Raw genomic sequence first — 24616 nt, 5'->3', positions numbered from 1 at the left:
CCATTATTTGCTTTCACTTCCTGATTTCTATCTCTCTCTCCCTGCAAAGATTTTTTTTAAAAAATACTCTCAGTTTTCCTTTGGTTAAAACATCTTCTGAAATTTCTGCATTGGCTCTGCCTGGTTTTTACCCATGAAATTGATTTTGTGAGAGTTTTCAGGTCATTTTTACTGATGATTGAAGAAAGATAACATCATCTGATTTTGTCTACCACCATTTCACAGTTTTCTCCTCTATTCGTAAGAGGTCTGGTACCCATGACTAATGTTTCACAGTGCAGTTTGGCTTAATAAAGTTCTGGTAATAGTAATAAATAAATTGAGATTTGAGGACAACTTGAGGGAAGTAACGGAGGATGGATCTACAAATTAAGTGCACAACAAGATGGCCCATGACATATCTGATGAAAGCTGAGTTTGAGACAAGCTTGAAGAAAACTGAATAAAGCAGAAAAGGTGTGGGCTCAGACATAAGAGAATGAAGCCTCAGCTTTGCAACCATCCTTCAGTTTTGGGCTCCCCAGTTCAAGAGAAACCCAGGCTTACTGGAAAGAATCCATCACACACCAAGGTGACCAAGGGCCGGGAGCATCCCTGCCATGACAGGAGGCTGAGAGGGCTGGGAATGTTCAGCCCAGAGCTGAGGAGGCTCTGGGGGATCTTTTCCATGTGTTTAAGGATCTGAAGGGTGAGTGCAGAGAGAAGGGAGCCAGGCTCTTGTCAGCGGTGCTGGTGCCAGGACAAGATGCAATGGGCACAAACTGAGAGAGGGTCCATCTACATATCAGGCAGTACTTCTGTGCTGTGTGGGTGATGGAGCACCAGTACAGGCATCAGAGAGGCTGTGGGTTCTCCTCCTTGGGGATCTAAACCCACCTGGAAGTGGTGTTGGTGCTGTGGGTGTGCAACCAGAGAGACCCAGAGGTGCCTCCATCCCCAAACAGCCAGGGACTCTGGGATGCTGTGAAGTGGAAAGACAGGAGGTCTGGAAATAATAAGAACTATAGATGCTGTAAAGAAATAAGGGTTAATGCAACATCTATTTAAGAATGCATATACACTTCTTTATACATGTACAGAAAAATGTGAATGCACAGTAATATCAGTCTCTGCACAGCCTGAAGCAGAAAGCACTTTCCCACAGAAGGATGATGAGCAGTGCCATGGCAGAGAAATGAGAATGAGGGAGAAGGAAAAATAAAAATGCAAAAAAAAAGAAAAATCAAAGTTCACACTGGTCATAAATGGTTTACAACAAACTGAGAACAGGGATGAAGTGGAACAAAAACAAAATAGAAGACTATAACAGAGATGTCAAGAGGAGGAGAAATGTCACCATTTCATACCTGTTGGACAAGTCATGTTCTAAAGTGGGGCTTTCCTCCTCACTTGGCATATAAATGCTCCCCTGCAGTAGGCTTTGAAGGTATGATATGAAACTTTATATTGAACCATCACAAATTATTCTTCTTCAGTACAAACAAAGCTACTTCTCCACACAAGCTCATCCTAAGCTTCATTAATATACAGAAGCAGAGAAATCCTCAGACTGAGTGCTGTAGGTCTCTTTTTGGGAAACATGATTAAGAAATTAGGTGAAATTTCATTAATGCAATCAAAAAGAAAAAAAAAAAAAAAAAAAGAAAAAAACACATGGAGATAGAGCATACAGCAAAGTTTATTTCCTTGAGAAAGGAGACTAATAAGCCTACAGCTTTCAAAGGAAAAGAGTAGCTGACAGGCAGATAATCCGTAGTAAGCAAAATATGTATGATTTACTTCATTAAACGTCTTGCTGTAGAGAGACATCCTAGGTTGGAAAAGACCTCCAAGTTCATCCAGTCCAACTGTCCACCTACAACCAATATTTCCCCACTGATCCCTCAGTGCAACATCTAAATGCTTCTTGAACACCTCCAGGGACGGTGACTCCATCCCAGTGCCATTAAACCTGGGATTCCCAGCTGTCAGTAAAATCAGTTAGAATGCTGAGGTTAAATGAAGAAGAGAATGAGTTTATTGTGCATGATTAAAAATGATGATCAACTGTGAGCTTAAAAATCCCCTAGCAAACAGGACAAGCAAGTTTCTGATCAGAGTATTCTTGTTCAGTTTTTAGATACAGTTTATTCCTCGATGCCCAATTAAGACAAATAATTGCATGAAACCTTTTACATCTACTTGCATTGTGATAAAAGCAATTTGGCATTTAACTTAGGTCTTTGCTGAGGATTCATGTCGATAATGAATTCCTGAGATGGAAGACAAATTCTCAAATAAAGATGTCACTTGTAAACAGACTTGTACTCAACTATCTCATTTCTTACTCTGATATTGGACATCTGACATTATTGTATATATTTTCTACCCACCACTGCCTTTTTTAAACTATAATCACAAACAAAGAATGCTGCAGACAATGATGTAAGGAAAGTCTTCAGCCAGAAGATACAATGGAAGGATGTTCTCCAATGCTTGGCGTGGTGACCTTGTTTATATTCAGCAAACTGGAAAATGGAGCCTGCAAGAACATGTGAGTGCCCTTTAGTTACACTCATGAAGAATAATAAAAAAATTAAAAAAAAAAGAGGAAAATGTAGAAAGCTATTCCACACAGCCTTTCAGAGTGAATAAAACTTGAATAATCAAAATAGCAAAAAATCCACAATTCTTTCCTGATTTTGAGGCAGACAAATCAGTTTGTATGGACTTTTGAATGCTGACTACTTTGCACATGGGGAACCAGTGCCACTAATTTTGAGATTTCCTTCCTCCATTTCAAGTGGAAATGTTGTCCATAAAGTGACAGAAGAGCACACTGATCCTAACATACAGAAGGCATGAGAATGAAACATAAGGTTAGCAACTGTCAAATATCACATGGGTTAAAAAAAACCCACAAAGAGGACATGCTGAAGAGACTACAGACCTTTCCTTTAATGACTGGACTAGTAATTAAATAACAGATAATTTCAAACTTTCAGTACTCAAGGTAAAATCTCAGCACTAAGCTTCTTTTAGCAATGAGAACCTTTTTTTAGGCACAGTATCTTACACACTAATTAGCCAGTGCTTCATGCTCTTTACAGATACGGGCTCATAATTGGGTCATAGTTTCACTTAATACTCCAAAGATCATCTTCTCACTGTAAAGGAACTTTATACCGATATGTATTAATTATTCCAGTATACAGTTGATTTTTCAATGCTATCTGAATAACCTGACAGACAACTTTGTGCTCTGAGAGCAAAATATGAGCCCCCAAAAGATGTTTCAATTGGTCAGTGAGTGGTTTAGACACTCCAAGGCTGTGCATAGATCTACCCCAGCTGCAGTACCTGACATTCTCCTTTGCTCAGCCTCAAGCAATTGCTGATTGTCCAATGCTCCCAGTAATAACTTGGATCTGGCCACAGAAAGTTAAGGTTGGCTGCAGTTTTGGTATCTGTATTCAAACTAAGCACTTAAAAAGGACTCATCTTGGTTTGGTGACCTGGAGCAGTTATTTGGACTCCATTCAGGTGGAGAGGAGATTCACCCATTTCGAGGAACAGAACATCTCACTGCTGAGGCACTGAGCTCCAAGAACTCACCCACATTCCAAAGCACTGCATTAGCAAAGGCCTTCTGGAGAGTCATTTAAAAAATGTACCTGAACTGAACGACATCAGATCTGAGTTTTTCATCACTGAATGTAATACACAACATTTGTTATCATTTCCACTTGGAATTTTTGTCACAGTTCAGCTATTTACAGCAGAATTTGTTAGCAGAAGTTGAACCTGGAGGCCATTTGGAAGGGCTGGGACCCTTCAAAGTGCACCAGGGGAGCTTCCAGGTTGGATGTTGGGGAAAATTTATTCTCAGGAAGAGCAGCAATGTGTTGGTACAGCTCCCAGGGAGGAGGAGGAGTCACCATCCCCAGAGGTGCTCAGTGTGGAGATGTGGCACTGAGGATGTGGGCAATGCGTACAGCGGGGTGGGTTGGAGGTGGACCTGGTGATCTCAAAGGATTTTTTCTAGTCTTAACGAGTCTGTGATTCTGTGATACCTCAAAGCAGACTCAAGAAGAAAGAAAGGTTAAATCAGGATTTATGGCAGACTGCACAGATGGTGGCTTTCAGTCATGAATAAGAGCAGCGTGCAGAAGGAGTGGCTACTAATTTGGGTGAGGAGGTGGAGATAACAACAAGGGAGGACACCGAAAGATGGGTAGGAGGCAGATACATTGCACATTAACAAACAGTACAACTTAGCATGCAGTAAGCTATAATTTCTAAAGACTACTGTGCTCCCGTGAAGGACACACTACATCCTTCTCAGACATCAGAAGAGTAAGGCTCACCAGGTGTGAAGAGGTCTAAGCTGTTTTCAGTCATTCCCTTGCATGCGTACAGAAATGGGAGCAGTAAGATTCCTACCTGCTCCACTTGGTAAAACTGAAGTCAGCTACGTTGCATTAGGAATATGGATGTCCTACAGCATCATCTGGGGTAGATGCATACACACAGCTGGGTAAATCACATTTACAGGAGTGTTTCATTTAGAAAGGTACACTAAAACCAAACAAAATGAAGAAATAAAAAGAGGAACACAGCAGCAGCAGCTATTAGTTTGGCTTTTACTTCCTTTTTTCTTTTTCTTTTTGCTTTATGCCTTCCGTTTGGTTACTAAAGCTGGCTGTACTCGATCGAATCAGCACCTCAGTCATTAAACACCGGCACGCTGTCACTCATTAGCTCTTGTAGCACTTCCTGAATTACCTGCACTGCAATTGTCAGCGATTTCCTAACACAGCCCACAACCACCTGATGTCCACATCATCCACCCTGGAACTTCAGCCTTGGTTTGGTTTGAAAGCTGCCTGACTATAAGCCCGACAACAGACTGACGTGAAGAGTTTTGTGCATTCTCAGGCTACGAAGAGGTCTGTGATTGCCCATCTAAGATCAGCTTTGAAGAAACCAATCCACGTGGACTGTTGGAAACATGGTGCTCTCTGCTCAACATAACCTATGAGAGATTGACACTGATCACAGATACCTCTGCTTGTACATCTGCATGGGCAGAATGGTTGACCAGAATGGAAAGATTTGAAACATCTCTGACCAAGCATCAGTAGAAAAGAAAGTGATGTGTAGCAACAGATTATTTAAGTCACTTATGTGTATCAGAATAGGAGGGACCAAAATTCATGAGATGGTTGTGAATATGAGCACTGCCAGAGGGATTGGGCAGCCCTAAGGTCACTGCTTGGTTTTGGAAAGCATGGAAACTGTGGTAGGGAGGAAGGACTGAGAAGCTGCAATAGCATACAGCTACAAGGGTAAAACAGTAAGATGTTGTTCTGAAACATCACTTCATTGATGGTTCTTGAACAATAGAAGGGTTGTGGGTGAATGTTTTTGCCACCTGGAACAGCTGAGGGTTTGCACATTGCACAAATATTGGTGCAGAATCCAGTTGCTTTATCCCACACATTCTTATCTCTAGTTGTGCAAGCGGGCTGACTTGGTTGTTTTGATTTGGATATTGAGCTAATGAAGCTAAGGATTAAGTCAATTTTCTGATGGGAATTTCATTTTAAAAGCCAGGACAGGAAAGCAGTTTGGGAACTGTAACTTTGTCATTGTGTGGAAAATGAAATTCAATGAAGAAAACAGAAAGGGTTTCTCCAATCAGCTGCCACCAACTTCAGCCATTCCTTACTAATGTATATGTATCCAGAATGCCTTTATGTTAAATTACAAGCAAGAATGAACATAAAATTCAATCTCTGAAAAGATGTACCAGGGGCTTGAGTTGACAGACACGGCTTCAGGTCAGCACTAATTGTACAGTTTGTACTCCTATCTCATGGAAAAAGCAGAATTGATGCATTTCTGTCCTAGCTGAAGTAGGACACATCACTTAAATTAACCCAGTCTTTCCACTGAGACGTACCACAGGTCATAGACAGAGCAAATGCTGTCTTAATTAAGTGTGCCTGTGAAACAAAATTTGTAATAAATGCAGATATGGGTATTTTTCTTGTCAGAGGTATTTTTCTTGACCTTGATGGCAGCTGTGAGGGTCCTCACATCTCCAGAATGTAACCTGACAACAGTGATGGCATCCATAACGTGCCGACAAGAAGCCGGACACCACCAAGCTTCAGGATATCAATCGATTCCATATATTTCAAATGCCACTTTTGAAAAAGGAAATTTCCCCCTCCCCCTTTTTTAATCTTAGTGTTGCCAATAGTATCATTAGCAAAGAAGGGAGGAGAGTATCAGAGTATTGCAACATTAATAAACTTATTTCTGCTAATGAACGGATTGCTTAGTCTGCTGTGAAGACACCTCTGAGACACCCAAGAACCAAGACTTGAGGCAGGACAGGTTTTTGGTGGTTGTTTTTTTTTTTGTTTTGGAGTTCACTTCCATTGAAGTGAAATGGCATTCCTCCATAAAAGCTTAGCAGTATTAGGAGCGATTTTCATTTCACCTGTCTTAGTACCAGCGCTGTTTTTGGCACGGTTGTTCTATGACTTTCTCCATTCAGACCTGCCACCTGGAATTGACCAACCTCTAAAGCTTCTCTTTTACCATTCGCTGTTGATCACCACCATGGTGCTGGTAAGTTCAATTTCTTACAGCGGGGCATTTCCCTTTTGTTTTGGAAGGATGGCTGGAAGACAATGGCTTAAGGAAAAAAAGAAACGAGGGAGCAGCAATTCAGCCCCTTGAAGCCTAGAAGCACCCCTATGCAAGCCAAAGAATGTTAAATTAATTCATAAAGCAGGACTAATCCTAAAAGCTTATTTAATTGTTTTTTAGAGTATTATCAAACTGCAGCTGCTTTACATTTGGAAAATAGTTTCACATGAAGATTAATAATAATAAATCTATTTATGTATGGTGTACCTGCTGAACTGGATGTACATATAATATACTGAACTGGATGTACATATAATATTTATTTAGAAGCAAGCCTGCATTGCTCCTCTTTCCTTCATTCTGTATTTACTATACACAGTCACACATACATATATTCATAGACCTACACATATTGTGTATCATAGACAATAAAACAAATACAAAATGATAGCAATGGTTTGGGCTTTCCTCTTACATGGCTAGGTCAGAAAATATGAGTATAAAAGTATTTGTGAATGATGTGTTTAGGCTTCTCTCATTCCTTAAGGATGTGTGTGTATCTGTGTGTATTTTCTCACATGAATTTAACATAATTCTGATATGTCTGCTTCCATAGATAGAAAAATTAAAATGTTTCAAATTACAAGAGGAACTTAATTATTGTGAAAAAGATGTAAAAAATGGAGATTTTTAGTTTTAAACATTCTTGTTTGTTCCATCCATCCCCTAAGTTGCGTGGTATTTCCAATGTCAAAGAAATTCTATACAGATTTTTAGGGAGGAAAAAAGCATGGGCACAAAGCAAGTTCCTAATGACCTCCTAGATCTACATAGGTTGGCTTTAAAACACTTTCATCCTTGGGCTGGAGGTGACCACTGAATCCATTTAGGATCTTGAGGTCTTCCTCTACAGATCACACAGCATTTGGATACTGGGCTTCGAAAGAGTTGATTTATAGTCAAATAATTACATTTTCTCTGTAATTTTCATACGACATGTTTTGCATTTTAATAAATGCATTTTAATAAGAGAGATATAAAAATATCTTCTAAGAATCACAGAATCACAGAACTGTAGGGGCTGGAAGGGACCTCCAGGGATCACCAAGTCCAACCACCTGCTGAGGAGATTCCCTACAACAGGTTGCTCAGGAAAGTGTCTAGAAATGTTCTGTTTTCATCACAGGTTAAGGAGCAGAAGCAACTGCTATTGTTTGTGTACCTCAGGAGCCCACAGCTCCCATACATTTTAGCAGAACCTACTTGGTTAGTTGCCTACTAATCTGTTCTTTCATCAGCCTCACGCCCATAGTTGCTACTGACATTTCCAAATCAAAGATTATTTCTCTCCTTCCCTCTCTATTGTCAGCTGAAGTGCATTTTTTAGATCTGCAAAATGAAACATGCAAAAATAGATAACGAGCAAAAGGACCACTGCCTATGCAGAACAGGGTTTGATGCTTTTTCCCAACCTTCAGCAACACTCAATTCAATCAGAACAGCTCAAGGATCTCCAATGAGGCACTGTCTCCTGAAATAGGAAGCAGTAGAATAAACCCAAGACTTTTTTTTTTTTTTTTTTTAATTAAAGAGGATTGTAACCCTTCACACTAATTATTCTTTCTTTTCAACAGGGAAAGATTTTGGAGAAGCTTGGGATCTGCAGTGATTTAAGCTTATTGCGACTTGTGGTGGATGGAATACCACCATGGAGAGATTCAAATCTTCTTATCAAAGACCTCAAAGTAGACGAGGTACCACTGAGGATTTATCAGCCCAAGTGGCCACCTGCTGGCAAAAGAAGAGGAATACTGTATTTTCATGGAGGAGCTGGCACATTTGGGAGCATTAGTAAGAAACCAGCCAGTTTTATACTTAAAGTCAAATCCAAATCTTTACCCCTCAGCCATGTGTCAGGATCTCACTGGTTCTTCCTAATGACAACAGATTTTGTAAACCCAGTACTAACTGAAAATGACCTTACAGATTAACAGTCTAGTGTGCAGTTGAGGGTAATCATAATGATGAAAAGGACAATAGAGTTCCCAGAAAGAATAAATTTTGGATTCGTTCTTTGAAACAAAGCTTCAATTACTTTTCAAGGAGAAATTTTTACTTGTGGACCTCAACTGGACCAAAGTGTTTTCCGTAAGCTTGAATGGAGCCTCAAAGTACAGAAGTTAAGATATATTACTCTGCTCAGTACTCATCTTCTGGGTGGGAGCACAAATCCGTGTATCTCAGCCTGTAGGTCACAGATCAAAGGAGATCTAACAGACAGAAAGGCACAGTCTGAGAAAGAACTTAAAGAAATTTAAGATTTAAAAGTCATATAAGAATTTCTGTTAAAGAATCATATTTCAAAGAGTGTATCTCCATTGGCACAATGACAGACAGACTTCAGTTACGTGCAGGTGAGGTTCTGAGTCTCCATAGCTGGAAGGAAAAAAAAAAACCACCACAAAGTTGGACTGTTGTTCACAACGCAATCCATATTGCACAATCAGCACATGAAAGGAGCTGTATCATGTGCCTTGGCTTAATACAGTGCCCATATCTACACGTATGTGACCCTTCACTTCCATGCCCCTTGGTATTTGACGACAGGAAAGCAACTAACACAATAACAAGGTTTTATTATGAAAGGTGATATGATTCAAAGGCCCTCAGGGTAGCAAGTGGCCGGCTGAAGAAGTGAAGAATATCTTTATGATACCAGAGGATTGGGCAATAAAATGGTAGGTGACACAAAACTGTACGTGATATGGAGTGCAGAAGTCACATTGAAGATCCTGATTTAATAAATAAAATTATGGAGTCTAAGCAGACTAATATGCTGATTTGGGTGGTAGATGATTTGGGGACTATGTTAGGAAATAACTGCTTGAAAATGTTGACTTAGTGCATAGTAGCAGTCAAAAAGCAAATAAGATGTCGGGAATTATTATTAGGAGAGGAAAATAGGACGAAACAGGAAAGATCTTTATGGTGCTGTAATAAATCCATGCTGTTTTGAAATATGACGTTCTGATTCCCATGCATCAAATTGGATCTAACAGTACCAGAAAGTGTCCTCTGTAGATGATAGAAGTCCTTCCATACTGAAGCACTAAGACTCTTCAGGCTGGAAAAGATGGAGAGACAGATACACTGAATGTCTACAGAATTATAGGAAGCATGGGAAGTTCAGGGAATGATTAGTCACCATTTCTTATAGCAAAAGATCAAATGGAATATCCGAGCAAAAAGAAATGGTTCTTCAAATCTTTGTAAGTAGGCAATGGAATTCACTGCACAAATGTGCTGATCATGGAAAGAAAATTGATCAAGGGCATCACATAAAGATGCACTTTGTGACTCAGTGGAGTTCTCGAAGCCTAAAATTTCCGTAAGCCTTTTGCATAAGCATTATCACATGGCTGTCACAAGCTTAGACATTTTCGTCATCCATCAGCTGAGATGTGATACCAACCTGGACACTTCTTCTTTTCCCCAGCATCACCATTCATATGTCTGTGTTATGCCCTATCCACCAGTGACTAATAATCAGAAAATATGTGAACGTGTAAAGGTTGCATTGCACAAAAGTTACTCATTGGTCCCATGCTGCTGCAGTGGCTTCCACAGAGAACGTGTGCAATACCTTAATATGGATCTACACTTTCACAGGAATATTTAACTTTTAAAATGTCACCTCTGTTATGCTTTGTCTTTAGGAGCCTTTGAAAGAATATGTCGCTATATCGCCAAGAAGTGCGACTCAGTGGTTGTGTCTGTTGGGTAAGTGTCACTTTTATGTACAGACATTTGTGGTCATGGTTCACAATTGAAACAGTTCTGAAAAACATGCCAATAATCTCAGCTATTTCAGATTGTGCTGCGTATTTCTGCCTTGAGCCTTTCCTTTGATTTGGAAATGTACTTAGAGGCGATGCATTCTAAAATAGCTGTACACCATTAGTTTATATTTACACTGAGTTAAAAGCAAGCAAACTTTAAAATATAGATAAAAAGACCTACCCAACTACCATGTCAACAGCACAAATCACATTTTTATAATGACTTTGAAAATAACCCCAATGTCTTTGACATTCCAGCTATCGCTTGGCTCCTGAACACCCATATCCTGGGCAATATTCTGATTGTCTCAACGCTACCTTATACTTCATGAGGAATTTAGATGAGTATCACGTGGATCCTGCTCTCATCATCCTTGGTGGTGACAGCTGTGGAGCCAATTTTGCCACAGTTATTTGCCAAATACTGGTGAATAAAAGAAATCTCCCAAAAGTGCGTGCACAGATCTTATTGTATCCAGGACTACAGGGGCTAGATTTTCAATTGCCTTCCTATCAGCAGAATGCTTCAGTCCCCATATTATCTCGGAAGCTAGTCATCTACTTCTGTTTTCGTTACCTTAATAGAAAACCATCATATTTTGAAGATATCATACAAAACTGCCACGTTCCTGAGAGCATGAAATGGAAATACAAAAAATGGATAAGTGCTGACAATATTCCTGATGAATTCAAGATTAGAGGCTACGAACCTCAGAAGTACACTTCATATAAACCCGAAGTCCATGAAGCAATCAAAGAAGTGCTAGCAATGACATTTTCCCCTCTTTTAGCTGAAGATGCCATCATTTGCCAGCTCCCAGAATCCTATATTGTGACCTGTGAGTTTGATGTGCTTAGAGATGATGGGCTGTTATACAAGAAGCGATTAGAGGACAACGGCATTCAAGTAACCTGGTATCATTCTGAGAGTGGTTTCCATGGCATTTTAGCCTTTTTTGGCTATGGGATTTTTTCCTTTTTATCTGGAGAAAAGATAATGGATAATACTGTGAATTATATAAACAGTCTATAAAAGTATTTTTCAGAAAAATGATGCAGGCCTTACACTATCCTTGGTGAATTTATGCTTGGCAAAGAAGGATTTATGTTTTATACATTTTACATATACATTTGATTTATATTTTCTATTTTGACTGTATGAGGAATCTGATTTCTCATTCTGCAGTTACTTACCAAAAATTCTAAGGTTATTTAAAGCACCACCAAAACACTATAATAAAAACACACCAATGAAATGGAGCACCTGGCACTTCACCTCCAGCCATTGCAGTAGCTGGCACACAGTCAAGGCAAATAACACAGAATCACAGAATTATTAAGGTTGGAAAAGACCTCTAAGATCATTCAGTCCAACCATCCACCTACCATCAGTACTGCCCACTAAACCACGTCTTCCTGAAGTTTTCTCTCCAGCCTAGAAATGCTGAAGACAACAACTGGAGGTCACTGTGGCCCTGGTGAAGGTAGGAAATGTTTATGGAACCCGTCTTAGGTTCGGTGAAGCCTTGTGTCAGATATGCATTTTAATGCAGCTATGCATTCCAACTTCTAGGGTTAGCTCGCACAAGGACTACACTTTTCTTGAAATAAAGACTTCTTTCTGAAACTGAGTTCTCAGTTGGAATTACTATGAGCTCGATTTTGTTTGGAATCTGAGAAATGATGTTTTCCTTTGGGATTTGATTCTTTAATTGGAACCCCCACACTTCAGTGAATTGCTCCACCTGTTATTCTGTTTTTCTTTGGAAAGTACTGAAGACCACAGTAGTAAGAAATTAGAGAAGTGGGACATTGCATTATCTTACAAGGAGCTGTGATGTCATGGCAATGTTGTGATGCTTTCAGCAACAGCAACAAAAATAAAAACCCGTACTGTGAAAATGTCAGTTTTAAGAGCAGGTTACATTTGCTTAACACTTATCCAGTAACAAATCTAATTGAACCAATCTAAATGCTTGGTGAAAGAAGCAATGCAACACCGGCAGTGACCACAGCCTTGCTAATTTTACCTCGTCAGATCTGTCATTTCATGGTGTAGCATTTCCTCAGATGGGAAAGCATGCTGAATCACCGAAAGGTTGGGTTGGGAGGGACATCAGAGATCACAGAATCACAGAGTCATAGAATGGCCTGGATTGAAAAGGAGCACAGTGCTCATCCATTTCCAACCCCTGCTGTGTGCAGGTCACCAACCAGCAGCCCAGGCTGCCCAGAGCCACATCCAGCCTGGCCTTGAATGCCTGCAGGGATGGGGCATCCACAATCTCTCTCATCCAGTTCCCCCCTGAAGTCACTGAAGCTTACTTGATACAAGATAACCTGATCATGAATCTTCTCTACTGTTTTATTAACCATGCATTCAAATGAACAGTCGTTGTTGTTGGCTTTATGACAACCAGCTTCTTGTTCCAGGGAAGAAATTATTTAGAATAACAATATATGAATGGAGAAACTAGAAATCTTTCAACTGAAATTTCCATCCTGTCCACAAGGGAAAAATTTAAGCACTACTGCTGATGCCAATTTTTTGGATAACTTTTTAACCAGACACACGCAAAGAACAAGCAGGAAAAGCTGGCTGAACAAATATAAAGCTATTAGATGTCCTTGCATTAACAATAATGAAGAAAGGCATGAAATCAGAAAAAATAACACTGGAAAACATTAGAGAGAAACAGTGAAAGAAGAACAAGTGACCCAACTCATGAGACAGGCTGTGATAATTCCACAGAGGTTTAGAGAAGCATAAAGAAAACTGTAATTGCCAAGCAATGGAGGATGGGGCCAATTGCAATGCAGTGTTTGCAGCTGATGTAAGTAGGAAGAGTTCTTCATGCTGCACTCTGCAGAGCTAAGCCTGGGGAGAGCTAGGCAAGAGGCATTTGAAAAAACAACAACGCTGAATACTGAATACTGAAGCTATGGAGAAGTTGAAAGATGTGCACTTAATTTTATTTCCCATTCTTTTAATTATATTCTAAAGAATAAGAGAACATGTACTATCTAGTCAGAATAGAGAAGTACCTCTGTTTGAATTCAAGGCCAAACTCAGAGCCATCTAACTGCAGGAGATGTCTTACAGCTCATTCAGCACTCTCCTAGCCACAGATTAATCTTTTTTCTCTACTGATTGATTTGCAATGATTGCCATATATATGGCAATAACTTCCTGCTAACTAAATGGACATGGATAGGGTGGGGAAACGAGATGCTAAATGAACACATTTCACAGAATCACCAAGGCTGGAAAAGACCTACAGGATCATCCACCCCAACCATCCACCCATCACCAATAGTTCTCACTAAACCGTGTCCCTCAACACAAAATCCAAATGTTCCTTCAGCACCTCCAGGCTCAGTGACTCCATCACCTCCCTGTGCAGCCCATTCCAGTGCCTGACCACTCTTTCAGACAAGTAGTATTTCCTAACATCCAGCCTAGGCCTCCCCTGGTGCAGCTTGAAGCCATTCCCTCTGGTTCTATCACTGTTACACAAGAGAAGAGGCTGACCCCCAGCTCCCCACAACCTCCCTTCAGGTGGTTATAGAGAGCAATAAGGTCTCCCCTGAGCCTCCTCTTCTCCAAACTGAACAATCCCAGCTCCTTCAGTTGCTGCTCATCAGCCCTGTGCTCCAGACCCCTCACCAGCTCTGTTGCCCTTCTTTCAACCCGCTCCAGAGCCTCAATGTCTTTCTTGCAGTGAGGGGTCCAAGACTGGACACAGCACTCGAGATGGGGCCTCACCAGAGCTGAGTACAGGGGGCAATCACTGCCCTGCTCCTGCTGGCATTTCATATCCCTCAGTGTACAGAGATACCTCTACAGATTTGAAAAGCATGGGACAAGCATCTCTAGATAAACTTCTTCTGAAATGGATAGTTGGATAGTGACAGGATAAAGGGGAATGGTTTTAAACTGAGAAAGGGGAGGTTTAGGTTGGATATTAGGAGGAAGTTTTTCCCCCAGAGGGTGGTGATGCACTGTTACAGGCTGCCCAAGGAGGCTGTGGATGCCCCATCCCTGCAGGCATTCAAGGCCAGGCTGGATGTGGCTCTGGGCAGCCTGGGCTGCTGGTTGGTGACCTGCACACAGCAGGGGGTTGGAACTGGATGAGCATTGTGCTCCTTTGCAACCCAGGCCATTCTGTGATTCTATGATTCTATGAAATGTATTTGATAGTGCCACAGGCTCAAGGAATACGAGCACCTCATGTCTTTTCTCCAACCCTCTAACTGATTTTAATGCAGTTGATTCATTACACTCCTGTCCCTGCCAAGGAATGCTTTCCTGCAAAAATTCCAAAATGTTGCTGGCATAGATCTTGTAACAGAATTCAGAACTTGATTTATCTTTTGTGAAATTAAGGGGGTATGCAGAGGGAGAGTGGGAGAGGGAAAGACACGCAGTAATGTATTTGCAAAAGGGAGGAGAAAAGCTTTTCACCAGGGCAGCCTTCTGACAAACAAAGGCATTTAAGAATCAGGAAGTAAGAAGCCAAAGATATCAGGGAAAGTCAAATCAAAGACATTTCAGGTCACTTTGTCCACAGCTGTGCAAAATGGCAGCTATTTACACGATCCTCGTGCTTTTCCTGGCAGTTTTAGTTGCTGGATTGATACTGTTGGTCATGGCAGCATTTAATTTTGATTTCTCCAACTCTGAAATTCCTCCTGGAGTCAATGAACCTGTGAAGCTTCGAATCATTCACGTTATTTTGATAAGCACGGCTGTGGTGGTAAGTTAACCTTGTGTGACTGTGATGGGAGAATGGTGAACCTGAATGCAAGGCTAGAACTTTGCCATGCAAGGCATAACAGGCATGCTGCACGTTGCATCTAGAGCTCAGTTTTGCTAAACAAACCTTTATCAGATTCTTCACACTGCACTACCTCATCACAGAGATTATGCCCAGCTCTTACATGAGGCAGTACACAAGCACTGCCTAACACAGGGGTTAGAGAGCCTGACTGCGCCTCTAATGTGAACTGTGCTAACCTAGCATAAAGCAGAAGAATACTTAGTAGAAATGAAATAGAAGCTGTTTCCATTCAAGGCTCAGAATGTAGCCAGTGTCCTTGGAGGCATGCTTTCAAGCTTTGCTTGGGCTTGGGAGTGAAGGGTTTTGTGTTTGTTTTGAAGATAAAATTACAGACTGAACTACTGGTTTGGGAAAGGGTTTGATCTTTGTGAAACAAGTGACAAAACTGGGGGAGGTCACCCAAGAGGGGCTGAAAGAATTCCATCTCCCCACGTATTTGTAACTTACGAGCAGCTAAGCAAGCTTGTTTGGATGGGATCAAAGAGCAAACAAGGGCTGGGGCTGTTAGCAGCACCCGATTTCTGGTTGGTTGTGCTGACAAAGGATCTCACTGAACCCAGAATGATAGAGGTAATGATAGATGCTAACAGGGGTGTTAAGAATATGTGAGAAGTCGTGCACGCACTCAATAAATTACTTAAGCACCTCCAAGAGAGACAAATTACTTAAGATGAAATAAATATATTTGTATATTTCTCAGTTAGGATTATTCCTGATTGTAGTGGACAGTACTAAAGAACTCCAGTATGTGTGTTCTCATAGTTCAGTACAAGATATAATCAGAAAGACTTCAGTTAAGCACGTGGAAAAGCCAGTTCTCCTTTTGTCACCTGCCCACTGGTCCCATAAACCAGAACTGTGTGCTGCAATGTAACACAGTATAAAAAACAACAAACAGGGTCAACAGGGTCAATATAGAGGTGAGAACGACTCTGTAGTTCCATTTCTGTTTGGAGGACAGCAAATACACTAAAAGAAATAATTTCATCCATTGCCCACGCAGTTCCTTTGCACTGAAAAATACAGAATCTCCTGAGTGAATTCCCTATTTTTTTTGTGTGTGTGTTTGAACAGGGAAAGATTTTGGAAAAGATTGGCATCTGTAGCCAGATCAGCTTTGTTCGGTACATGCAAGGCATTAAGGCTCTGGGAGCAGACCAGAAGCTCCTCATTGAGGACCTGTGCTTTGAGAAAGTGCCTGTAAGGATTTACCAGCCCAAGGCTCCATCTGCCAGCCCGAGGAGAGGAGTAATGTTTTTCCATGGAGGAGGATGGGTGTTTGGAAGCGTTGGTAAGATGTCTAACAGAAGAAATTATTGTAATTTAGTTTAAAAAGCAGCTTCCACATCAGTGGTAAGGTTGCTAGTTGCTTAACCTGTAGTTGTTACGAAATTTGAGTATAACCACAGATGCACTCTTCTAAGTCTTGCTGTAATATCTGCTATGCTTCACGTGATTTTTCCTAAAGAAAGACAATGAGATACGAGGGGAAAGCACCAAACATAACAAAAAGAGACGATCAGAGGGCAAAAAAGATCTGCAGAGCTGTGCAGGGAGAAGCACAGAAAAGGCTTCTTCCTTGCAATTCATTGCCTTAAGTAATGACAGCATTAGAACTCTTGATGAAAAAAAGCCCCACGAACAACAAAACACAAACAAAAGCAACCAAAGAATAACACAAAAAAACCCCACATGAAAACGTTTCTTTCAGAGACCCATGAAAGCCTGTGCCGCTCTCTTGCCCGAGGAAGTGGCTCGGTGGTTGTGTCTGTCGGGTGAGTCTTTCCTCATGCCATTTTTAAGGATTATTTTCCATACTGTGAATGACACCTTACAGCCTCCATGACCATGGTGACAGCTGTAACCAGAGAAATATTTCTGTGGGATGCGTGATTTTACAAATTTGCACTGCTTTCATTTGGAGCCATTTAAGACTGACTCGGAATTTTATTGCCTGATTAAATTGAATAACACTTCTGGGTATCTAACTGGAAAAAGTAGGCCATGTTCCTAATTCCTAGAATTAGGAATTCCAATCTAGAAATTGATAGTAAACAGAGAGTAACGCCAGTATTCTATTTAATCCTCACTCAAAGAAACTACTTGATGCTTACAGGAGCATTACATGAATGACAAGCTAATATTATCATCATTATATTGACAACTACTTGGATGATGAGTACTAATGAACATACAGAAAGGAAATAGTGCAATCTGACACATGGAAAGCATGAAATGATTAAGGGTCAGTCCATAGAACCTGGACGTAGATAGCAGCTGAGTACTCCTGAGTTGTTCAAGACCTGAGCAATGCCATAAACAGACAATGACCCAACACAGTCAGCCTCCACCACCTGGCCTTGCTAGTCACAAGCTGCTTTATGACAACCCACGGAGAAATGGAAAGGTAATCGTGGTATTGCTGGTGGCTAGAACTGCTATTTTCAGCACTGCATTTAACATCAGCATCATTCCTTTTCCTACTTTTGTTGTCTCCTTCCGTGCATTAGGTATCGTTTAGCTCCTGAGCACAAATACCCTGCTGCGTATGAAGACTGCCTTCATGCTTCCATACACTTTATGAGGAATGCAGAGCACTATGGGGTGGATCCTGCCCAGATCAGTGTCTGTGGGGACAGTGCTGGGGGCAATCTAGCGGCTGCTGTTAGCCAGACCCTGGCAGGCAGAGCAGACCTCCCCAGGCTGCGTGCTCAGATCCTGATCTACCCAATACTGCAGGCACTGGACTTCAATTTGCCATCCTATAAGCAAAATCAGGCAGTCCCTCTCTTATTCCAAGAACGCGCTGTTTTCTATGTGTTACAATACCTGAACGGGAACGCCTCAAATCTGGAACAAGTCCTGGAGGGTTCACACATCCCTATAGATATCCGATTAAATTATAGGAAGTGGGTGAGTGAAGATTACATCCCTGAGAGGTTTAAAGTCAGGGGCTACAAGCCACATGTGTTACTGGACTGTTCAACTGAGGTTTATGAGACGGTGAAGCGGTTCTGTGAGCCCAACCTGTGCCCCCTGCTAGCTGAAGATGCTGTTGTTCACCAGCTGCCCAAGTCCTTCATCTTGACTTGTGAATATGATGTGCTGAGGGATGATGGCTTGCTGTACAAGAAGAGGTTGGAGGACAACGGAGTCCAAGTGACCTGGTGCCACCTCGAGGATGGGTTCCATGGAATCATCAACTCATTTAATAGTGAATGGATGTCGTTTTCATCTGGAAAAAGAGGTCTGGACAGTATTGTGAACTTCCTAAAAAGTTTATAGAGACAAATTCTTCTATTCCTTCCAATAAAATTACTGTTTTTCTTTGAGTCTCTTATGTTTCTGAATTCCATCAGAGGACAAGAGTTAAAGAGCAATTATGTTAAAGAGCAATTATGACATTAAGACTACTGAAAAAGGACATTTTGAAAAGAAAAAATGGTGATTGTTTCTTCCAGCACTGTTTCATGTGCAGTCTGCCTGTTTTAATGATCTATTTCAGTGAGGCACTTGCTGCTCTCTCAGTAAATATTAAAGATGCTGTAAAATTTTAAATCAACATCTGGTCTTGCCCATTTTATTCACTTACAATCCGTGGTTTCACTCTTCCCAGAAGCCTAAATGTGTTCTGGCAAAGGAGAAAGGTACTGATATTACAGTCCAATGATGTGTTGCCTTTACTATATGCTATACGTGCAGTATCTAAGCCTAAATGTCCCAGCCACCAAGTTCCATAATGTTTCTATGGGCGAAGTGTAGCTCAGTGATATTTCACACCTGGATCAATGGAATCAGAATTGCAGCAATCCTTGACAGAGCTACTTTGAACGGCTTTGTGCAGATTGCAGTGGAGATGCTCCACGTGGGTTTCTACATCTATCAAACATGAGTAAGCTGAAAAACTTGTTCCTGTATTTAAATACTCCAACAACAAAATAAGGCCAACGCATTTATGTTTGTGAAGCTGGTACTAGCAGCTTTTTCCTTTATAAATGCCCTTGCTAATACCATATATTCCAAGCTACTCAAAGAAGGTCTGTAGCACAGGAAGGAGTACGCTGTGGCTGCAGATCATATGCAAGAGCTGATTTAACCTCCACGCTAGTTGGCTCACTCTTCATCTAAATAGCAACACATCACGAAGTAGGACTTCACTAATTAACTGCTCTCTCTGAACAGCTGATCCTATCATCCGCAATCCAAGAGTGCCATGTTGGATACCAGTCCCTGTATCAATCCCACAATTATTGAGCAGCTAAACAGGAAATCAGACACATTCTCTTCTGTCCCTTTTCCGATGTGATGCATGCTGGCACCTTGCACAACGCTTCCAAGGATTTTTAAGCGTGGCACCTGAGAGAAGTGTTTTAATTTGGGCTGCTCCATCCTTGCCATCTGCATCAAAGACAGGTGTAGAAACTGTCTCACCTTCGGCTAAGTGAAATGGAACTTTTTTATGTCCTGTTAGTGGTACTGCTGGTGGTTTTTACTGCCTCATTCACATTAGCAATTATAAGAACGCTTCAGGTGGACTTTCCCAATGTCCACATCCCTCCTGGAGTGGATCAACCTGGAAAGCTTCGTGTTGTCCATGCACATATGGTTTTTACATCTGCTGTGGTGAGTTGCTTTGCCATGATTTCTGACAGAAGTGAGCTTTACGTGTTATTTTCTGTTAGGTTATATGTGTAAATATATACATATATATATATAAAAGTTTATATGTGTGTAAATATATATCTAGGGTTGTTGAGGCAATCCCAGATATGAATTCAGAGTGGGAAAAGAACTCATTGAGAGCAGCCCTAGGGAGAAGGAAGGACTTGGAGGTCCTGATGGGTGAAAAACTGAACATAAGCCAGTAGTGTGCACCTGCAGCCCAGAAGGCCATCTGTATCCTGGGCTGCAGGAAAAGAAAAGTGACCTACAGGGAAAGGCGGGGGATTGTCTCCCTCTGCTCTGCTACTGTGAGGCCCCAGTTGCAGTTCTGCATCCAGCATAGGAGGGATGTGGGACTATTGGAGCAGGTCCAGAGGAGAGCTGTGAGGATGCTCAGGCTGGAGCACCTCTCCTATGGAGAAAGTTTGGGGACCTGGGCTTGTTCAGCCTGGAGAAGAGAAGGCTCTGGGGAGATCTCAATGCAGCCTTCCAGTACTTGAAGAAAGCTTAAAAGCAGGAGGTGGACTGAATTTTTACATGATCTGACAGTGATAGGACAAGGGGGGATGTTTCTCAACTATAGAGGGGTGATTTAGGTTCGCTGTTAGGTAGAAATTCCAGAGAGCTGTGGGTGTCCCATCCCTGGAGGTGCCCAAGGCCATGCATGGGTCCTGGGCAGCCTGAGCTGGTGGGGTTGCAGACTGCAGTGAGGTTGCACCTCTTGGCAGGGGTTGGAACTGGATCTTTAAGGTCGCTTCCAAGTCATTCTATGAGTCTATGAAATGCCAGAATCCTGTGGGCTGCATTAACACTTCAATGAAGGGTTTCCTTTCCTTCTTTTTTTTGGTTGACTTCAGAGGATGTTTTTTGTCAGATCCTTTCTATCAGATCTCAGATATCTCCATCTCTGATAGGATTGCCTACCATGTCAGGATGAAGCCATCTGTGAGAGCCCAAACCGAGCACATCTTCCCTCACTCCATTTAAATGAAAGATTTATGAACAGCAAGATGGCTTTGGCTGCACTTTAGCTTAGCACAGATGATGTTTTCAGGCCATTCACTGGGCTTTCCAGCTACACTGGTGGGAGATTGGGTGCTTTTAAAGCTGATCAGATGGCACCTCTTGGGAAAACCTTGGAACACAACATCTGCACAGGGCATCCTCTCCTGTGTCTGCATGCTCCTTGTGGCTCCCTCACAGCCTGCCCCTTCCTCCAAACAGGGCAAGATCTTGGAGAAGATGGGAGTGTGCACAGAGATCACCTTCACCCGCTACATGCGCTCAGGGAAGAAGCGGGGCCCGGAGCCGCAGCTGTGCCTGCAGGACATGCGCTTTGACGGAGTGCCGGTGCGGCTCTACCTGCCCCGTGTGCCATCTGCTGCCCTGAGGCCTGCCACCATCTTCTTCCACGGCGGCGGTTGGATTTACTGCAGCATCGGTAGGGAGGGAGAATTCTGCCCAGACAGCTGGGAGAAGGGATGGAACGGCCCCAGTTTCGGGCAGCGAGGGGCTCTGGGCTGCCTCACAGGGAAGTGATACGGCTGAGGGGGCAGAGGGAGAAACGGAGGTGAAGGGCGTGAAGGGCAGAGAGGGACAGAGCTGTGCACCTAGATGGGAGCAGGCAGCCCACGCACCCTTTTCTTGCAGATTCCCATGACAACATCTGCCGTTACATCGCCAGAGAGAGCGGCTCCGTGGTTGTGTCTGTTGGGTGAGTTAGGTCCGCACTGCCCAAGGTAGTGGGTGATTTCCCCTTCCCTCCCTTCCCCTCTCCTGCCCTCCCCTCCCCCCCTTCCTTTTCTCCCCCCCTTTCCTCCATTCCCCCTCCCTACCTCTCTCCTTTATTTCTTCCTTCCTTCCTTCCTTCCTTCCTTCCTTCCTTCCTTCCTTCCTTCCTTCCTTCCTTCCTTCCTTCCTTCCTGCCTTCCTGCCTTCCTTTTTCTTCCTTTCCTTCTCTCCCCTTCCTTCCTTTCCCTTCCTTCTCTTTTCTTCCCTCCAAACACCAGAATTTTCAAGGGAAATATCCTAAGTGAAGGTGAGGTGCAGGCTGACTGAATTCCCATATCCACACCAGCAAACTGCAGTGAGGTTGCACCACACCTTCTGCTCAAACCTTATCTCAGAAGATCACAGCAGTGCTACACCTTTGCAACTTCATCCTCCTGGCTGTTGATAATTAATAGAATTATGAGTTATGTGATAATTCATAGAATCTCAGAATCACAAAGGTCAAAAAGACCACTAAGATCATGCAGTCCAACCATCAGCCCATCCCCACCATGCCCACTGAGCAGGTCTCTCAACCCACAGATGTGGAAGGCGACGTGCTTAGCAGACAATGAACGACAGTGGGCTCTTTGGTTGGTGTTGCTGAAAACACTACAGGTAGCACAGGGAAATGCAAGGTGCTAGAAAACTGCAATCCTAGTTACATTTCCATCTCACTCTTGTTTCCGTGCATTAGGTATCGTTTAGCTCCTGAGCACAAATACCCTGCTGCGTATGAAGACTGCCTTCATGCTTCCATACACTTTATGAGGAATGCAGAGCACTATGGGGTGGATCCTGCCCAGATCAGTGTCTGTGGGGACAGTGCTGGGGGCAATCTAGCGGCTGCTGTTAGCCAGACCCTGGCAGGCAGAGCAGACCTCCCCAGGCTGCGTGCTCAGATCCTGATCTACCCAGGCCTGCAGGCAGTGGACATGGATTTACCCTCCTACCAGCAAAATCGGGGAGTCCCTCTCTTACTCCGAGAACGCGCTGCTTTCTTTGCTTTGCTGTACCTACATGGGGATGCATCACACAAGCAAGATGTCCTGAAGGGCTCTCATGTTCCTCCGGAAATGAGACAGAAGTACAAAAAGTGGGTGAGCCCAAACAACATCCCTGAGAGGTTTAAGGCAAGAGGATACAACCCACAGAAAACTCATGACGTCACAGCCGAAATTTTTAAGAAATTTGAAAGAATTTGTGAGCCCAACCTGTGCCCCCTGCTAGCTGAAGATGCTGTAATTCAGCAGCTGCCCGAGACCTTCATCTTAACTTGTGAGTATGATGTACTAAGAGATGATGGCTTGCTGTACAAGAAGAGGCTGGAGGACAACGGAGTCCCAGTGACCTGGTGCCACCTCGAGGATGGGTTCCATGCAATAATAAGCCTGTATGAGTATGGTGGGTTGTCGTTCCCATCTGGGAAAAGGGGATTGGACAGAGTTGTTCAATTCATAAAAGGCCTTTAGAAGAAGCTTTCCTTGGTTATGTTTCAGCATCTCAGAAATTAGCGGATGCTCCCAAAGCTTGGATGGTAATTGTCAGCAACAAAGTGATATCCCTCTATGTGTGCAATATCAGTTTTGAACTTGTAGAACTTCAAATGCAATAATCTGAACGGTGATCACTATTGACAGGTTAGCCTTTCCAGTGTTGCTTTTCAGTCCCTTTTCCATCAAATCAGCACCTGATTGATTCCTTAGATTTAATTAAATGATGATTTGCTTCCGTGTCAGCATTGTCAATGGAATAATTGGGATTTACTAATTCCTGTGGATTACAGTCAGGATCTTTGTGATGTTCATTTGGCAAGCTTGCCTTTATTTTATTTAGATAACAAGTGCATGTCACGTATGTAGTGAATGGAGGGAGGAGTTAGAAGAAAGCTGCAGAACAAAAATGGAGGAGATGAGGGTTTTAGCAAAGAGATTTGGCCTTCAGGGGCATGGCAGAACCACATCTGCAAGAGGAGCTGCAGCAGAAGACCCGTGTCAATTTGGGACACCTCCCTGAGGCAAGCAAAGGCTGCCCTACTACGAAATAACCACGTCTCTATCAACTCCTACTTAATTTTGGGTGCCTCCGGTATGCCCTCTGGAGCTCGGGGCAAGATATTGGTTGAGAGGGAGCAGCACTTTGTAAGGTATGAGACAGTAATGACAGAATGGGGCTCCTAGTTGGCCTCACTCATCTTTATTGCACTCTGCAGTACTCCTTCTAAGGGAGATCCCTGCCTTTTTTGAACTGGAGAGACTGGAATTGGATGCAGTATTTCACATATGGTCCTCCCATGGCAGAGCAGAGGGGGAGGAGGATCATCTCCTTCACCCTGCTGGCCACGATCTGCGCAATGCACCCCAGGCTTGAATATTAAAAAAAAAAAAAAAAAAAAAAGGAAAAAAAAAGAAAAAAAAAAAAAAAGAAAAAAAAAAGAAAAAAAAAAAGAAGAAGAAAAAAAGAAAACCCTACAAGAAAAGAAAACTTTGAGAAAAAAAAGAAAACCCTAAGAAAAAAAAAAGAAAAACAAATCCGAAGACTGAGGAAACAGGAGATTTTTGCAGAATAAACGCTACACTTCGGATTTCCTTGGGGATACAGCGAGGCGGTGGTTTTTCTCCAGCAGTCAGGACCGCCGGGCAATGACACGCAATGACACCACCGCTCGCTCTGCCTCCCGAAGATCCTCCGTCCCCGCGCACAGCTCCGTCCCTCCCGCAGGACGCCGCTCCAGGCACCGCCGGCCGCCCCGCGGACCCCGAGCATCCTTGAGGTCCGGGTCACGCCGCGCCTCCCCTCCGGCAGATTACGGCCTCCCCCCGGGCTCGCAGCATGACCCCGGGCCGCGGCTTTGCGGAGCTG

At 42.7% G+C, this 24616-nt stretch overlaps 4 protein-coding genes across 4 annotated transcripts in view; 3 read left to right on the top strand and 1 right to left on the bottom strand.

The window, feature by feature from the left end:
- The window catches only part of LRRC38 (leucine rich repeat containing 38), a 128522-nt gene that overhangs the window by 17979 nt on the left and 85927 nt on the right, over positions 1-24616 (bottom strand). The window lies entirely within an intron of this gene.
- Positions 6439-11621, top strand: LOC128084917 (arylacetamide deacetylase-like 4). Its single transcript, XM_052691607.1, has 4 exons — positions 6439-6621; positions 8277-8493; positions 10359-10422; positions 10740-11621. Exons 1-4 carry the CDS (start codon positions 6439-6441, stop codon positions 11512-11514), a joined length of 1239 nt encoding a protein of 412 aa, XP_052547567.1. The 3' UTR covers positions 11515-11621.
- LOC128084915 (arylacetamide deacetylase-like 4) lies at positions 14990-18654 on the top strand. Its single transcript, XM_052691604.1, has 4 exons — positions 14990-15238; positions 16397-16613; positions 17034-17097; positions 17833-18654. The coding sequence occupies exons 1-4, from the start codon at positions 15062-15064 to the stop codon at positions 18605-18607; spliced, it is 1233 nt and encodes a 410-aa protein (XP_052547564.1). The 5' UTR covers positions 14990-15061; the 3' UTR covers positions 18608-18654.
- Positions 19593-24056, top strand: LOC128084918 (arylacetamide deacetylase-like 4). Its single transcript, XM_052691608.1, has 4 exons — positions 19593-19945; positions 21209-21425; positions 21635-21698; positions 22452-24056. Exons 1-4 carry the CDS (start codon positions 19769-19771, stop codon positions 23224-23226), a joined length of 1233 nt encoding a protein of 410 aa, XP_052547568.1. The 5' UTR covers positions 19593-19768; the 3' UTR covers positions 23227-24056.

This window comes from Tympanuchus pallidicinctus, unplaced genomic scaffold, assembly GCF_026119805.1.
Source record: "Tympanuchus pallidicinctus isolate F22 unplaced genomic scaffold, pur_lepc_1.0 scaffold29, whole genome shotgun sequence".
NCBI classification, from domain to species: Eukaryota; Metazoa; Chordata; class Aves; order Galliformes; family Phasianidae; genus Tympanuchus; species Tympanuchus pallidicinctus.
The sequence above is the reverse complement of the archived record's forward strand: the minus strand, read 5'-3'. Positions and strand labels throughout refer to the sequence as shown.

Bases quoted from the DNA above. Each gene is read 5' to 3' on its own strand.
- LOC128084917 (XM_052691607.1), top strand. From the start codon at position 6,439: ATGGCATTCCTCCATAAAAGCTTAGCAGTATTAGGAGCGATTTTCATT. The intron at 8,494-10,358 runs GTAAGAAACCAG...CTTTGTCTTTAG, and splicing joins TGGCACATTTGGGAGCATTA to GAGCCTTTGAAAGAATATGT. The intron at 10,423-10,739 runs GTAAGTGTCACT...TTGACATTCCAG, and splicing joins TCAGTGGTTGTGTCTGTTGG to CTATCGCTTGGCTCCTGAAC.
- LOC128084918 (XM_052691608.1), top strand. From the start codon at position 19,769: ATGGAACTTTTTTATGTCCTGTTAGTGGTACTGCTGGTGGTTTTTACT. The intron at 19,946-21,208 runs GTGAGTTGCTTT...TCCTCCAAACAG, and splicing joins TGGTTTTTACATCTGCTGTG to GGCAAGATCTTGGAGAAGAT. The intron at 21,699-22,451 runs GTGAGTTAGGTC...TCCGTGCATTAG, and splicing joins TCCGTGGTTGTGTCTGTTGG to GTATCGTTTAGCTCCTGAGC.
- LOC128084915 (XM_052691604.1), top strand. From the start codon at position 15,062: ATGGCAGCTATTTACACGATCCTCGTGCTTTTCCTGGCAGTTTTAGTT. The intron at 15,239-16,396 runs GTAAGTTAACCT...GTGTTTGAACAG, and splicing joins TGATAAGCACGGCTGTGGTG to GGAAAGATTTTGGAAAAGAT. The intron at 16,614-17,033 runs GTAAGATGTCTA...CGTTTCTTTCAG, and splicing joins ATGGGTGTTTGGAAGCGTTG to AGACCCATGAAAGCCTGTGC.